The sequence below is a fragment of the Anabrus simplex genome, chromosome 6, assembly GCF_040414725.1.
Source record: "Anabrus simplex isolate iqAnaSimp1 chromosome 6, ASM4041472v1, whole genome shotgun sequence".
NCBI lineage: Eukaryota > Metazoa > Arthropoda > Insecta > Orthoptera > Tettigoniidae > Anabrus > Anabrus simplex.
In genome coordinates, this window is record NC_090270.1 from 240057030 (window position 1) to 240072536 (window position 15507).

The 15507-nt window shown below is 39.9% G+C and overlaps 1 protein-coding gene across 1 annotated transcript in view; it reads right to left on the reverse strand.

Annotated features, from left to right (window-relative positions):
* Nucleotides 1-6967: 6967 nt before the first annotated feature.
* LOC136875950 (nephrin-like) overlaps nt 6968-15507 on the reverse strand; it is a 698420-nt gene continuing 689880 nt past the window's right edge. Inside the window, exons 12-13 of the mRNA XM_067149568.2 lie at nt 13032-13171; nt 6968-7168 (exon numbers count right to left, since the gene is read on the reverse strand). Coding sequence (XP_067005669.2) covers nt 6968-7168; nt 13032-13171 — 341 coding nt within the window. The remainder of the gene's footprint in view (nt 7169-13031; nt 13172-15507) is intronic.

A 15507-nucleotide genomic window follows, 5' to 3' on the forward strand; every position in this document is an offset into this window, starting at 1 on the left:
GGCTCTGTGAAGGAATGAAACGTAACAATGCATCAACAGAATTCTCGATATAAAATATTTTAATATATTTCATTTCACAGTCATCGTAGGGAGAGCGCTAAAATAATACAAAAAATCAACCACACAACATTGGGATGGTTTTCGTAACTGAGGTTATAGATGGAGAAATTTGCCGTAAAAGGAATAGATAGACACAATGAACGAATGAATGAAAGGCCTGATGGATTGAAAAATATTGATGTGAAATATTTGAGATATGAAAATTGAATAAGATCTACATGTGTTCATTCTGGGAAAACTTGAGAGTTGCCTTAACTTGAATATCGTCAAATTAAAAATGTAACCCGAACAAATAACAAGATAAAACCATATCACTTCCTAGTTTTAACTGACAAAGGACTGATAATATAATAATAAATTTTGTTTGAAAATGGACATAATTAATGTACAGACAGGTTGAAAATTATGTTTTAATTGAAATGAAATATATAATAATAAATGAAATCACCACAGTGAAAAACATTTCTATTTTATCATTTTTAAAATACACCTATTACATTATAAATATGCTTTTGTGAAAGTAGCTTTAAGAATTACTATAGTGAAGTTATGGATGGAGATTGTTGCTGTAAGGCGGTGCGACAGTCATAGCAAATGAATGAATGAACGAATTAATAAAATTTTGATGCGAGATATTTGAAGACAGAGAATCGAACATGAATACTATGTATTCATTCAGTAAATATTGGAAGGTAACTTAGAGATGATCAAATATTGGGCCTTGCACTACCGATATTTCCCTATAAAATTTTCAGTCTTTTGCCACTTTTCAGATATTTTTTTTTATCGAAAAACTGACAAATTCCTCTTCTATAATTTACACGTTGAATATGTTCAATTTCAGTATGTTTTCAATGTCATTAGTCTTCTTAAATTTTTATTCCAAATATTACCAGGTAGTTTTAAGATCAATTTAAGTACACATGCGAAGGGATGCAATAATTATATTTTGTTTATACCTAAGTATATTTATTGTGCATAGTAATTCGTAAGTTTCCTATGCCACTTCACAAATGATCAGCAATGGAGGTTATGAGCTTCTGAAAGAGACACATTGAAGATTACCCATACCCATCAATCGAAATAATAGGGATAATGGTCGGAGCTCGCGGTACCATACCACGTCATCACTTCGTCGCCACATGGAAGCGCTTCCAACTCCCAATGAAGCTCATCCGCGAAATCGCGCCCCTCGTCCTCCGAGGCTCCATCAAGATCCTGAGGCACCAGCTCTACATCTAATTTTGAATTTTCTTTAATTAATAGATATTTACAGAAAATTGATATGTTTTACCTTGTTCTTAGCGGCAGCCTGTAAATACAGGAGGTCTTTCCAAAATAACTGGAAATTACATATATACAGGATGTCTGAAAATAAGTTACGAAAATTGTTAGAGGACATACAGTTCATCATCATCATCATCGTCTGTTTACCCTCCAGGTTCGGTTTTTCCCTCGGACTTAGCGAGGGATCCCACCTCTACCGCCTCAGGGGCAGTGTCCTGGAGCTTCAGACTCTTCGTCGGGGGATACAACTGGGGAGTATGACCAGTACCTCGCCCAGGCGGTCTCACCTGCTATGCTGAACAGGGGCCTTGTGGAGGGATGGGAAGATTGGAAGGGATAGGCAAGGAAGAGGGAAGGAAGCGGCCGTGGCCTTAAGTTAGGTACCATCCTGGCATTCGCCTGGAGGAGAAGTGGGAAACCACGGAAAACCACTTCCAGGATGGCTGAGGTGGGAATCGAACCCACCTCTACTCAGTTGACCTCCCGAGGCTGAGTGGACCCCGTTCCAGCCCTCGTACCACTTTTCAAATTTCGTGGCAGAGCCGGGAATCGAACCCGGACCTCCGGGGGTGGCAGCTAATCACGCTAACCACTACACCACAGAGGCGGACGAACATACTGTATCGAAACAAAAATCTATCTTTAATGTATTTTATTCACTGATAGTCAAATCTCACAAGAAAATATACAAAGGAATGTAGGTTCAGACGTGATCACATGTGCAGCACGTGACCGACCACCCTCTCTTTCTTGATAACATTAGGCGGTGCGCTATCAAAGCAAGCTGACGTGTCGCTCACTCACATGCACCCTTCTCAGTTTCTTTTTCCTTTCAATGTGCTTTACGTCGCAGCAACACAAATAGGCTTTAATGCGACGGTGGGATAGGAATGGGCTAGAAGTGGGAAGGAAGCCACCGCGGCGGTAATGAAGGTACAGCCCCAGCATTTGCCTGGCGTGAAAATGGGGAACCACGGGAAACCCTCTTCAGGGCTACCGCTATGTCCCGAATTCAAGTTAAAAACTAGATGACCTTATCCACAAAGCCACTCCACTCGTTCAGTAACCTTCCTTGTATTAGCGGCTTGTCATAGACAGCATCTGATCAACATGCCCGGATAATGAAGCGTCTTTATTCTGATTATCATTCATTAAGGTTTTCTGAACCGACTGGCGTAGGTACAAAACTTAAATCCTAGTAGCAAACCTCCTCCTGGCTTCGGGTGAGATCATTGCATTTTTTTTCTTTTTGTGAAGCATATCGTTAAACACAACACATTTCATTCACGTAAACGTTCGTTACACTGTAAAATAATCACTGAAATGACATACACACGTAACATAAGTTACGTAATAAATGTAAACATTGCAACGATATCTTGTGCTATTGACAAGTATTAAAAGCAAAATTTTGAACAGACTATCCTGGGATACATGCTAAAGAACTAACTCCAACGTAAATGAGTGTTGAATTTTCACGATCGCATTGTAACCGAAATGAACTTTAAACCTATTAGGTCGTGTTACGTACATTTCGTACGTGTTGAAGAGATGTTAAATACAGAACAAAAATGGCCAGCCGGATACCAGTGGGATCCAAACCCACAACCTACCGATTTCGCGTCGGATGCTCTACCAGTTGAGCTATGGTGGCCTAGGTAATCTTTGTTCTGTTGGAAAAGATCTAAGCTACAGGTCTGCACTACTGCCATCACACCATAGTGTGCGTCTAAGTCGCCCGTTGAGCGCCAAGGCAATTAATATTGAATTTTCACGACCATATTGTAATCGAAATTGACTTTCGACCTATTAGGTCGTGTTACGTACATTTCGTACGTGTTGAAGAGATGTTAAGTACAGAACGAAAATGGCCAACCGGACACCAGTGGGATCCGAACCCACAACCCACCGATTTCTCGTCGGTTGCTCTACTTAACATCTCTTCAAGACGTACGAAATGTACGTAACACAACCTAATAGGTTGAAAGTCCATTTTGATAACTCCAGCGTAGTTTAACACATTATCAATGTATTTTTTATCGGTGTTAATCAGAAATGTCCATCAGTATTAATGCCAAACATCTTGTATACGTTATGTAGTTTACTGACATAACAGGCCGAGTCTTTACAGCCTGCCATTATAGTCCTTATTCCGTTGAGGAACTATGTTTCGTGATAATTGTCTTTACCTAATTGACCGGGCGAGTTGGCCGTGCGCGTAGAGGCGCGCGGCTGTGAGCTTGCATCCGGGAGATAGTAAGTTCGAATCCCGCTATCGGCAGCCCTGAAAATGGTTTTCAGTGGTTTCCCATTTTCACACCAGGCAAATGCTGAGGCTGTACCTTAATTAAGGCCACGGCCGCTTCCTTCCAACTCCTAGGCCTTTCCTATCCCATCGTCGCCATAAGACCTATCTGTGTCGGTGCGACGTAAAGCACCTAGCAAAAAAGAAACCCAAATTGTTTACGTATCGTGCAATAGTCTACTGCAGGGCCTCTCAGGGTGCATGCGCCTGGTGCATGCACTGTGCACAGTGCAAAAGACGACTTCGCTTAGTTGACCAGAGTGCAGAACCCCACTCCTCGATTCGGAGCATTAGCGCTGTTTCTCTCTTTCACTACGCCTGTCCCGCTCGCTCCCCCTGTCACCCTCTCTCTCACTTGCTCCGTAGCGCACCAAATCCGAGCTGAGTTGAGCCGAGTTGAGCCGAGCTTAGCCGAGTAGCCCAGAGACGAAGCGTTAGTCTGAGCCGAGGCGAGCGGGACCGATGCACCGTGCACAGGAAGTCTGCACCGCTGTTTGCGCTCATGCGATTTTGGGCGTTTGAGTGTCCCTGGTCTACTGTGTACATTTACCTTTTTATTTAATTGTTTAGTGTGCTCTACCCGGCGCAGGGCACTACGTACATCCAATGATGCTTTAAAATTCTCCATTTCCATGCCCCGCATGCCCTCTCCTACCCCACCTCACCCTACACGTGCTGAGACACGAAATGCATTCTACCGTATTGCTTGCCAACTGCACAGCACGTACCGTGTTGTCCTCAGTCACGCTCTCTTGTCTGTACGCCGTTCAGTAGCAAATATTCTGAGCATTTCTGTGTACCCAATGCATTTTTCTTGGGACTTGTGAATTATAATACTAACACTCTTCACCGCTAACGTCAGCTGCCTCTGTGGATCTGCAGTAGAGTGTCGGCCTCCGGATCCCAAGATAGCGGGTTCAAACGCGGCAGAGGTAGTCGGATTTTTGAAGGGTGGAAAAAAGTCCATTCGACACTCCATGTCGTACGATGTCGACATGTAAAATCTCTGGTGACATATTTGGTGTTTACCGACAAAATTCATTAAATCTCAGCCACAGACACCCAAGAGAGTTTCGGCTTACTCGGTGTGCCATCTAGTGGGCCTAGAGTAAAACAGAACGTCGAAATCGACGAGCAGACAGCCAGTTGGTGTCAAATTGAAATGTCTGCACACGGCAGTTGAGGCCATACGATTATTATTAAGATTACCGGTAACGTCCCGTTGCGAATTCAGTGTAGTACGTCACAGAACATAAGAGGTATGATCCGGTTTTCCCTGCCGATTAACCAAACGGTTTAGAAAAATGTGGATGAAAACTCTCTTACATTATTGGATTTACTATACCCATAAACACTCCGTAACTTATTTTCAGACACTCTGTATATATTTATGTAGGTATTATAGAACCGGAGATTTCCTTGATAACTTACCTTATTTTACATTTGTATATGCAGACAAATAATCAGACAGACTTAATGTTTAGAATAATATAAATTTCCGTTAAATTTCTATTTGTACAAATGTTTATTAATGAAAAATTAGAGGATCCTTATCAGCAAGAAAGGTGCAATAAATTCAGTTATCAGACATGTTATGAAACATTGTATTATAATATTCATACAGCCTTGTCTGCAATATCTGAAATATCATTGTCATAGGGAAAATACTGTTTCCTGATAGTATTGCTGCTAAACTAAAGTCATACTATGTACAATAATGCAAAACAAATAGCCTACGATTATTATTTATATAATCGAATTCCATACAAAAATGGAAGGCACTACTATTAATTTTACTTACCTCAAGTAGTTGTACTCTCATTAAAAAGGCAATGAACACTTTGGTTCAAATGAGATCTCCACCACCCAGGAGCATACTGAAGGAAATAAACAGAAAAATTTCGAATCGTTAGATAATTTGCTCGAAAGGAAGTATCAACGAAGAAAAATTAAAAATTGAATCAGCCTAATGTATAATAGGAAAATAAGATTCATTCAGACGCTCATGTTACCCAGACCTAACTACTGAGATGTTGCATTCGTTTGTACTACAGACAAAGAAACTGCATAAGAAAATAAACAACTGTATCGATTTTCATAAAGTGCACAACTCATGTTAGGCCTTGCTACGAGTAATTCTCCTTGTTAAATTTTCTGAAAATGTGGAATCTGCACACTGATACCCTCATACCCCAACTGTTGACACCCGATAAAATGTCTAATTTCTACGCCTATAAAACGTTAATCAATTAACAAACCACTCATTTTTTGTGTCTTGTTCTTGGTTACTGAATTCTACCCCAGTATGAGTTCGGAACTGCTCCACATTAACCGTTTAGAAACAGAATGAATGAAGTAGTACGTATTTGAGCATTTTCATTAATTTCTACGTATGCTACGCTCATTCATTCTGATAATCAGTCACTGACGTAACCCTAGAAATAAAAGCACAAGTTACTTTTTAAGAAACTTGTTTCTCTTATCATGAGAATCGTCATTTTTATCCATAGTTATTCAATTTCATTTATCATAAAGTTATCAAATACCCTGTCATATTCTCTCGTGCCGCATAAGATTAGAATATTAAAACTAGTTCTACGCTACCATCATTAAATTAGTTATTATATCGTCCCTGTTCTGTCAAAACGGCGAATGTTACAATGCTCTTCCTATCCATTATTTACCTCAAGACTGGTCACGCCTTCCAGCCACATATTGATATTCGGTCCATCAGAACAATTTCCGTTGAGTTCATTTTCCTATGTGCGTGTGTAAAGGAAAATGAATCTTACTGTACCATGTATGTTTGCATGACATTTACCCACTCCTAGAGTGTGAAGTGTTTAAGGTTCATTTTCCTTTACACACGCGCATAGGAAAATGAATTCAACGAAAATTGTTCTGATGGACCACATATCAATATATAGCTGGAAGGCGTGACCAGTCTTAAGGGAAATAATGGATATGAAGAGCATTGTTACATTCGCCCTTTTGGCAGAACAGGGACGATATCATTAATGGGAAAAAATCAGACAAACCCACTTTTAGTCAGTTATTTTCTAACCCATAAGAGTGGCTTAGGGCACTTTGTAACGGCAAAATTAAATAAATAAATAAATAAATAAATAAATAAATAAATAAATAAATAAATAAATAAATAAATAAATAAATAAATAAATAAATAAATTAAAACACAACATTATTAAAAAGATTTAAGCTATATCTATGACAAATTTGTCCTCTATTACCTGCATTTTAATGCAAGGGTTACACGTGGCGAAATTTCCTGCCCCGTCTCCTCGCCTTTGGCTGTCGCTAGACGGCACTCTCCTTGTGCCGTACCAAGAGTGGAGTCTGCGTCTCAGCGTTTTGTTTCAGCATCGTCATCTGTTCTGGAGTTTTTAATACGGGCTGCGATGGAGTGGGTGATCCAGGTGGCTCGGCTTGAACTCCAATATCTCTCCACGTCACTTGTTGCCATCTCACAGATTGATTCTCGTAGCTCAGCATGCTCTCCTGGCAGTAGCACACAATACTTATAAAGTCAGAAATTACTATATAAGTCATGAGAGTGACAATGTAGGGCACACCTCATACTATACACAAATTAGGTATTTAAATTATCTTCTATTAAATTCAGCTCCTGTTAAGACATTTGTCATTACAGGCCATACCATATATATTCCCATCCATCGGGGATCCTCTCCAATTCCAGGACGCATTTTACCTAATTGCACCATCATAATGCATTGTTACACATATTTAAGATTTAATTATTTATGGAACTAAATTTCTTGAGAATTCGCCATTGATATGTCATGTGCTAGGGCAAAAATGTTTATTACAGTAAATTGACCGAGCGAGTTGGTTGGACATTTAGGGTCCTGTATCTGTAAGCTTTCATTCGGGAGATGGTGGGTTTAAATCCCATCGACGGCAGCCATGCAGATGGTTTTCTATGCATTCCAATTTTCACACTACTGCAGGTGAATGCTGGATCTGTACCTTTACTGAGGTCACGGCCGCTACCATCTAATCCGTAGCCTTTTCTCATCTTTGCGTCGAAGCAAATCTCTCATGTGTTAGTGCGACGTTTAACTCGACCAAAATAAAAGAGTTACGTGCCGTCCTCGGGGGCCCAGGTTCGATTCCCGATAGTACAAGAGGTTAAGAAAAGACTGGAGGGCTGGTATGCGGGTAAAAGTGGTACATGTAGCTCACCACCATTCGGAGTGTGCATCATAAGCATTGCATTGTACTTCGTTGAACAAACGAATAGCTAATTATATTTTTAAATGCAGTAATTGGTTTTTAGAGAAGTTCGTGAATGCAAAACTTAATATTCTACTTTTTCAATCAGTGGTAAATATTTTCAAATACCAGTATGATATTTATTAAAATTAATACTGCACATTACATGGGAAATTAAATGTAGTATTTTAAAATTACATCCTATAATTTGAAACACAAAAGTAAATTTAAATTGAGAATTGAATTCTGCAAAAGTTGATCTTTTGGATTTGGTGATATAATTTTCTTATCACCAACCTCTCCATAGCGTAAGGATTAGCACTATTACCTGCCGTCCTCCGGGGCCCAGTTTCGATTCCCGGTAGTGCCAGAGATTTAAAAATGGGTGGAGGGCTGGTATGTGGATGAACATTTTATATGCAGCTCACCTCCATTCTGGGTGTACCTGAAATGAGCTGCACCACTTCAGCGCGGTAACACGAGTTTTTTATCACTAACGATAAAATACATTCATCCTAATGCAATTTCTTGCCCGGATGAGGGGCTCAGACGGTTGAGGCTCTGGCCTCCTGACCCGAACTTGCCAGGTTCAATCCTTGCTCAGTCCAGTGGTATTTGAAGGTGCCCAAATACTTCAACCAAGTGTCGGTAGACTTATTGGCATGTAAAATAACTCCCGCGGGACTAACTTCCGGCGCCTCAGCGTCTCCGAAAACTGTAAAAGTTGTTAGTGAGACATAGCCAATGCTATTAATTAATTATTCAATTTATTGAATAATCTGAGGACGTAGAATTGAGAGAGTTCCTGCATTTGCCTAGCAGGAGTCACAATGTTTATATATGAAGACGCCTCCGAGCGTAAATTGTTCGTGCATAAACTCAGCAGTTCAGTACCACATTGCTTAAGCATGGTGGTCATTCTCTCTCTGAATACGAGCAAAGCACGAATTTGCTCTTTTCATGTTCAGGTTCTAAACTCTTGAAATATAACAGGAAGTAAAATTCGCAATTTCGGCCAATGCCTTATCAACATTGTGAATACGTCCAAAAAAGGAGTAATATATCACGTCGTCTGAAGTAATAGTTTCCTTTCGTAATTTGAATTCGGATCCGAAAATTTGTAACATAACTATATAAACACGTTGGAAAATAAAAGTATCACCTTTATTTTACACTATCCAGCAAAAAAAAAATAAAAAAATGGCAGCAGTAATATCAACAGCTTGTAATATATGAGGGCGTATTCATATTTATAATAACGGGTATATATATTAGTGTACAGTATTGAGTGTGAAAACCTATTTAAACTGTATACAGCGACAGCGTATATCATGAATACTCATACATTGTTTCAAATGGTTGATTAAATTAGAAAAGAGGTAATATGATCATCGTTGCCATTGTTTAATTCTATTTATCTCAGTACATGACAATTTACTGACAAATCACTGCGGACGTTCTATCAGCATTACAAGTTTCTCTTTTATGCCCGGTGATTAAAACGAATTTATCAAGTCCCCGTTCCATAGGAACCCATGTTTCGTGGAAAGACTCGCGGAGCATCTGTATTTCTGTCTCATCTTCGTGCCCTTGAAGACTCCGTTTTATAATCTGTTGGGGCACCAGATCCATAATAGAACATATCGTAACATTACTTGACAAATTTCGCACAGAAATTAAACAGGTGAACACACTGTTCATAGATTTCATCATGTGCACATATAGTCAAATTCCGTTTATTTTATATTTATTACTAGTTCATTGTGTGGTTAATGCAATCGCGTCCAAGTTCGTAAACTATGGGCATCCTCTGAGTGGTCTAGTACATGGTCCTGTGAGTCGGATACCACTTGCTATGGACTAGGAGTGGGTAACTCGGACGTGTTCTATGTATAAGTAGCGTAACATCCTACTTCACATAAATTACCGAGCTCGGAATATTTTAATTAAGTCTCAGTCCTATTGGAGCGACGGAGTCCCACTTCCATATGACAGGCCAGGGACTCGTTGGAACAAGAAATGTTGAACGAAATGAAATTCGATAGGGAGCTATCAATATCAATGGGGTCCGACTCGTTGGCTGAACGGTCAGCGTACTGGCCTTCGGTTCAGAGGGTCCTGGGTTCGATTCCCGACCGGGTCGGAGATTTTAACCTTAATTGGTTAATTCCAATGGCACGGGGGCTGGGTGTATGTGTTGTCTTCATCATAATTTCATCCTCATCATGGAGCGCAGGTCACCTACAGGTGTCAAAAGGAAGACCTGCATCTGGCGAGCCGAACGCGTCCTGGGATATCTCGGTACTAAAAGCCACACGACATTTCAATATCAATGGGGTTTATGGAAGAAAGAAACCAGAACTGCCTGAGTCAGCAAAGAAGTGCGTCTGGACCTGTTGAGAATTAATGATATTCGGATGAGGGGAGATGCTGAGAAAGAGAGAGGCGATTTTAATATGTCTTTAACTGGTGTGAAAAGGTGAAGTTTAGAATTGGGTGTAGGACTGTTCTTCGGGAATAATATTGCACACAACATAGTTTCTGTTGGGAACCGAAATAAGCGAAAGATGTGGGTAGATGTAGTTTTTGGAGGAATTAGGACGAGGGTGTAGATGAGAATGGGGTCGGTAATTTTATGAAGCACTGAGTATCATCGTAGTCTGCATCAACAGCAGGGATAGAACAGTGCTAATGGATGATTTGAATACGAGAATTAGAACTGAGGGTTATGAGAAGGTAATGGGTAAAAGTGGGGAAGGTATGGAAGCTATTAGGAATGGCAAGAATTTCCTGGACCTCTGAGCCGGTATGGGGTTAAGAGGTACGAATTAATTCTTCAAGAATATGTCTCTTTACCGCTACATATGGGAGGGTTGGGGCACCAGATCCATAATAGAACATATCGTAACAGATATTGTATATAGGAAATCTGTTAGAAATATGAAAGCATTCCGGAGATTTATTTATATCTATACAGACTTAACTGACTGTCAGCAGGTAAAGAAAATAGAAAGTGAATGGGCAGCAAACAGAGATATTGTAGCGGAAACATAAAGGGATTTGTTAGAGACAATTCTGTGTAGAGATTGGAAAAAGCAAATATCTGCGAGGAATTAAATAAGTGCAGCTGGTAAACCTAACAAAAAGGCCCATTAAAAGTGGCCCCAAACAAGATCCCTTTATGCCTCTTGGATCCAGCGTACTTTGGTTCTGTTGTTCACAAGAAACCGTATTATTTGCAGTGTTAACCTCACCTTGTCCATTATACGTCCGAAGAAAACGCTCCTTCTTTTCCGTATGTTGTCTGAGATTTTCTCTATCTTGGTATACAGTTCTTGGTTCGCTCATCTTCTAAATTGACCGTCCTCTGTTTTTCGTGATCCCAATATCTTCCCGAGAACCATTCGTTCTATCGTTTCTTATCTCTTAAACACCCCTATTCCTACTAGGTTATTAGTTTCTGCTGCGTATAAGGCTTCAAGGCGAAGCACTTTCTGGTAATGTTTCAATTTTGCATTAATCGATATATTCTTCTCATTGTAGACGTTCACAGTTAGTTTGTGCTAAATTCATTTTGTTTATTCGAGCTCCCATTGCTTCTTTTTCGTCAGCCCAGTTTCTATCCATTCTCTTTGGTATTTAAATCTGTTCACCTTCTTAATTTTCCCTACTATTATCATCCATCTAGGGAGCTCTGTAGGTGTTTGTCATTTATTGTATATTTTCGATAAAGATCTGTAGGCCTGATTTAGCCGCTTGTCTCTGTAGTTGCATGGTTTGATTCACCCCTCTTCTAACGATGGAAATAGTAATTATAATCGTAATATTCCAGAACCACATGGTATATTCTCGCAAATTCACTTCACCAACTGTACAATAAACAATTGGTATTTCAAATTAAACTAAGTTATGATAATCTTCTATCAAACCTTTGAAAATATATGACATTGTGAAGGTCTCTGATCCACTCACGGAAAATCAATAATCCAGCGCATGCGCTCTGTGCTATTTTCAGTAAACTCAGCTGTCAAGCGACATCTCGAAAGAAATTTATGTATATTTAAAATATAGAGTTATAATTATCGTCAAGCATAATCAGTCGTATGCAACTCGCCTATAATGGTAATTAAAACACTCGTATGGAAATAATAAAACTCGCTTCGCTCGTTTTGTAAACATACTCGTGCCTTAATTATTGCCATTTTAGGCTTGTTGCATAATGTACTATTACAGCATACTTTTCAAGTGAGTTTTTGTGGATCACTGCAATGCTGGTTTGGTAGAAATTGGGAAGTTGAACGATTTACACAGTTATCTAATCAGAATATTGTTACCAATAGAACACTATCGTTTTGTTTATCTAATTGAATTGATGATAACGTAATTAATAAACACACGTATGCTCACAGAATCATACTTCTAAATGAATGGAAACAGTTCACTAATTAGTGGCTTTCTGCAAAGTTTCTAGTCTTCCCGGCAGGTCTCCAGCTAGGCAGTTTGTACGTTAAATGGCAACCCTTCCGTAAGCTTGATTGACAGCTGCTCCTTCCTCTTCTCTACGTGCACAGTGGTCTCTTCGCTCAGGACATCCCTTTAGTTGATTTCGAACAAAGATCTGTTGACTGTCACAACACACGATTTCTGTTCACTGGGCTCGACTCCAGACAAGTCCAATAACTCACAAAATCACACTTACTACAGTAAATTCGGATGAACTGTAGACAAGGCTGACAATTTTCTTAATTAATTCAACACAATGAGCTTTCACTCAACGTGGCTGTTCCACGCACTGAATTACTCAGCACTTATCGTCCGACAATAACACAGCGTGAAGTGAAACATTCACCACTCACTCAACAACAACCCCGACGACAGCCAACACTACAGTTGTTCAATTCTAAAATTTTTCGTGGTGATAGTTTACCAGAATTTTCGTGGCTTGGCTGAAAAGGGAACACTCTTGTTTCGAAACTCGAAATCTCTTGCAGATATCAGATATCAGACCAAAGCACAATACGAGGAGGGGCTGGCATATGTCCTTCTGACCAACTGGAAGTTTTGCGGTCTGACTCACTCACCCCTTACAAGAAATACCGAAGGGAGGATACTGCAAATATGTACTCACCGTTGTAGATGCTCTGGAGAATCCCTGAATATTTCCGTAAAGCACGGTCTGAGATGGTGAATCCATATTCAACATCCTAGTGCTTGTACCTATATGATGCCTTTCTAATGGTTTGTATATCGTGCTCGGGTATTCGATGTCTGAAAGAAACAAGAAAATATTTTCAATATTTGAAAACTATGATATTAGTACAGTTTTCAATTATCTAATAATAACAACTGTATAACTAAAAGAGAACACGACACTAGATGAAAATGGAAGATTGAGGAGCGTAGTTAATTCATAGAGTCTTGCAGACTGAACGTTGAAAGGCATATAATCTATAATACAGTTAAATGTATATATTTGAAGGTATGAACACATCACCCACAACATTTACCATTACGTGACGTTAATTCTACATGATTTGAGTAATGATGTTACAAATATTAAGTTAAATACTTACCTACATATAAGACATATTCAGAATTCGAAAAATAAAAAAGTGACAAATGAATAATTTTGATGTCCTGTATTTTGTATCATCGTCCTCTGGTGAGGCATTACAGCTACAACAAACTGTGATGCGATTTGCTTACTGTTAAACTACACATTCCTGACGAAATGCGACTCAGTACACAATACAACTGTGCGATTATCAGCCTTAACACAAAATAAACAATGGCGTGCATGAAAAACAGCCACCGAGCTCGATAGCTGCAGTCGCTTAAGTGCGGCCAGTATCCAGTATTCGGGAGATAGTAGGTTCGAACCCCACTGTCGGCAGCCCTGAAAATGGTTTTCCGTGGTTTCCCATTTTCACACCAGGCAAATGCTGGGGCTGCACCTTAATTAAGGACACGGCCGCTTCCTTCCCACTCCTAGGCTTTTCCTGTCCCATCGTCGCCATAAGACCTATCTGTGTCGATGCGACGTAAAACAACTAGCAAAAAAAAAAAGAAAAACAGCCATTATGGTTAAATAAATAGGTGAAGTTGATGACATTCCGGGCAAGTGAAGCTCGATGCAAAGTAGTTTTCGGTGTGTCGTTGTTAGTGTAGTGAGAAGGTCCTTGTTAATGAACCAACCGACCCAGAGTTCAAATACTGGTATCGGCAGTTTTTTACTGCATTCCGTTACTCTGTTTTTTGTCTGCAGCATACTAATAGTCTGTGCATTTCCACTCCGAATGCTGCAACAGGCATTTAGTTTATTATCAGTGGCTCCTCGAAGGACTGCAAAGTGAAGTAAATATGGTACGTGTCATATACAGAGGGGAATAGCGTTACAATATTAAGGGTGTCAATTCGAATGCCAGTTAGCTCCAAGGAAGCGTACCCACCTGTGAAGGTAAGTACCGGGGTGCATGTCCTGTTCCTCGCGTTACTTTCTTTAAATTCAAAAGGATTGCTTTAGAAATGACTTAACACATCATCCAGCATCCAATAATTTCAACAACGTGTAAGAACCGACCTGACATTGACTCAACAAGCTTGCTAAAGTAGCCCTTGTCTAGGGCGATCTCCTCCCATGCGTCCAACATAACGCCCTACAAAGCATCATGCTAATGGAGGGAGGGTGAGGCCAGTGTTTCCTTATAAGGCCTTTCCACCTTGCCCACACATGTTCGATGGGGTTCAAAGCTGAAGATCCAGGGACACAACGAGCAGTTCAAAGTAGTCCTGCTAAGAAAACCATCCCTGAGCAGGGCCTCTCGTGTGGAGTGTGGAGTTACCTCATCTGGACAGTGCTCTCTCACGCCCGTAACCATAATATTCAGCAGAATGTTCAAATATTGGTCCGATGTGAGACTGTAATCTACTTCAAGAAGCACGCAGACTCCATGAGACATCCACACCAAACACGACCCAGATATGCGGTCACTGCGTGAATAATCGTCTATATAACCTTTCCCGTATCGGGCTTCCCGTGGCCTGTAAACTTGAACAGGCCCCACCACCATCGAAAAGATAGAAGTCTCGTTAGAGAAGATCACATGATCACAGGTACGATTTAATTAAATCCCGAGAAAGGCACACCGCTGGACCATTTGTTCATTTGAGAGAGACTCTTTTACGGCAGGGAAAAGTATGCTTTTCTGAGTCCAAGTTTGTACGCCCAACTCTTTTTCCTTCCCTATATTTGAGAAATCAGACCCAGAAATTATGCCGTGTATATTTGAGACACCCTTTATATTGCACTAACATGGAAGCTGTGATTTATTCCATAAGATTCACACTGAGTTTATATTATATACACTCAAAATGTCATATGCTTGTAATGATTTTGTTAATGAGTACCGTTATAATCATAATAGAAGGTTAGTGCTAATAGGAAATTTGTTTTACTCCGTGAAGTTTATTATGAGGGATTGTATTGTTCTGACGTAAAAGTTATTGTTTATTCCAAAAACTTCCGTTCTGATCATTGCATGTACTGTAAAGCAAACTAACATAGTGTTTCCTTAAATGGACAGTCCAGTTCATACTCATCTAGC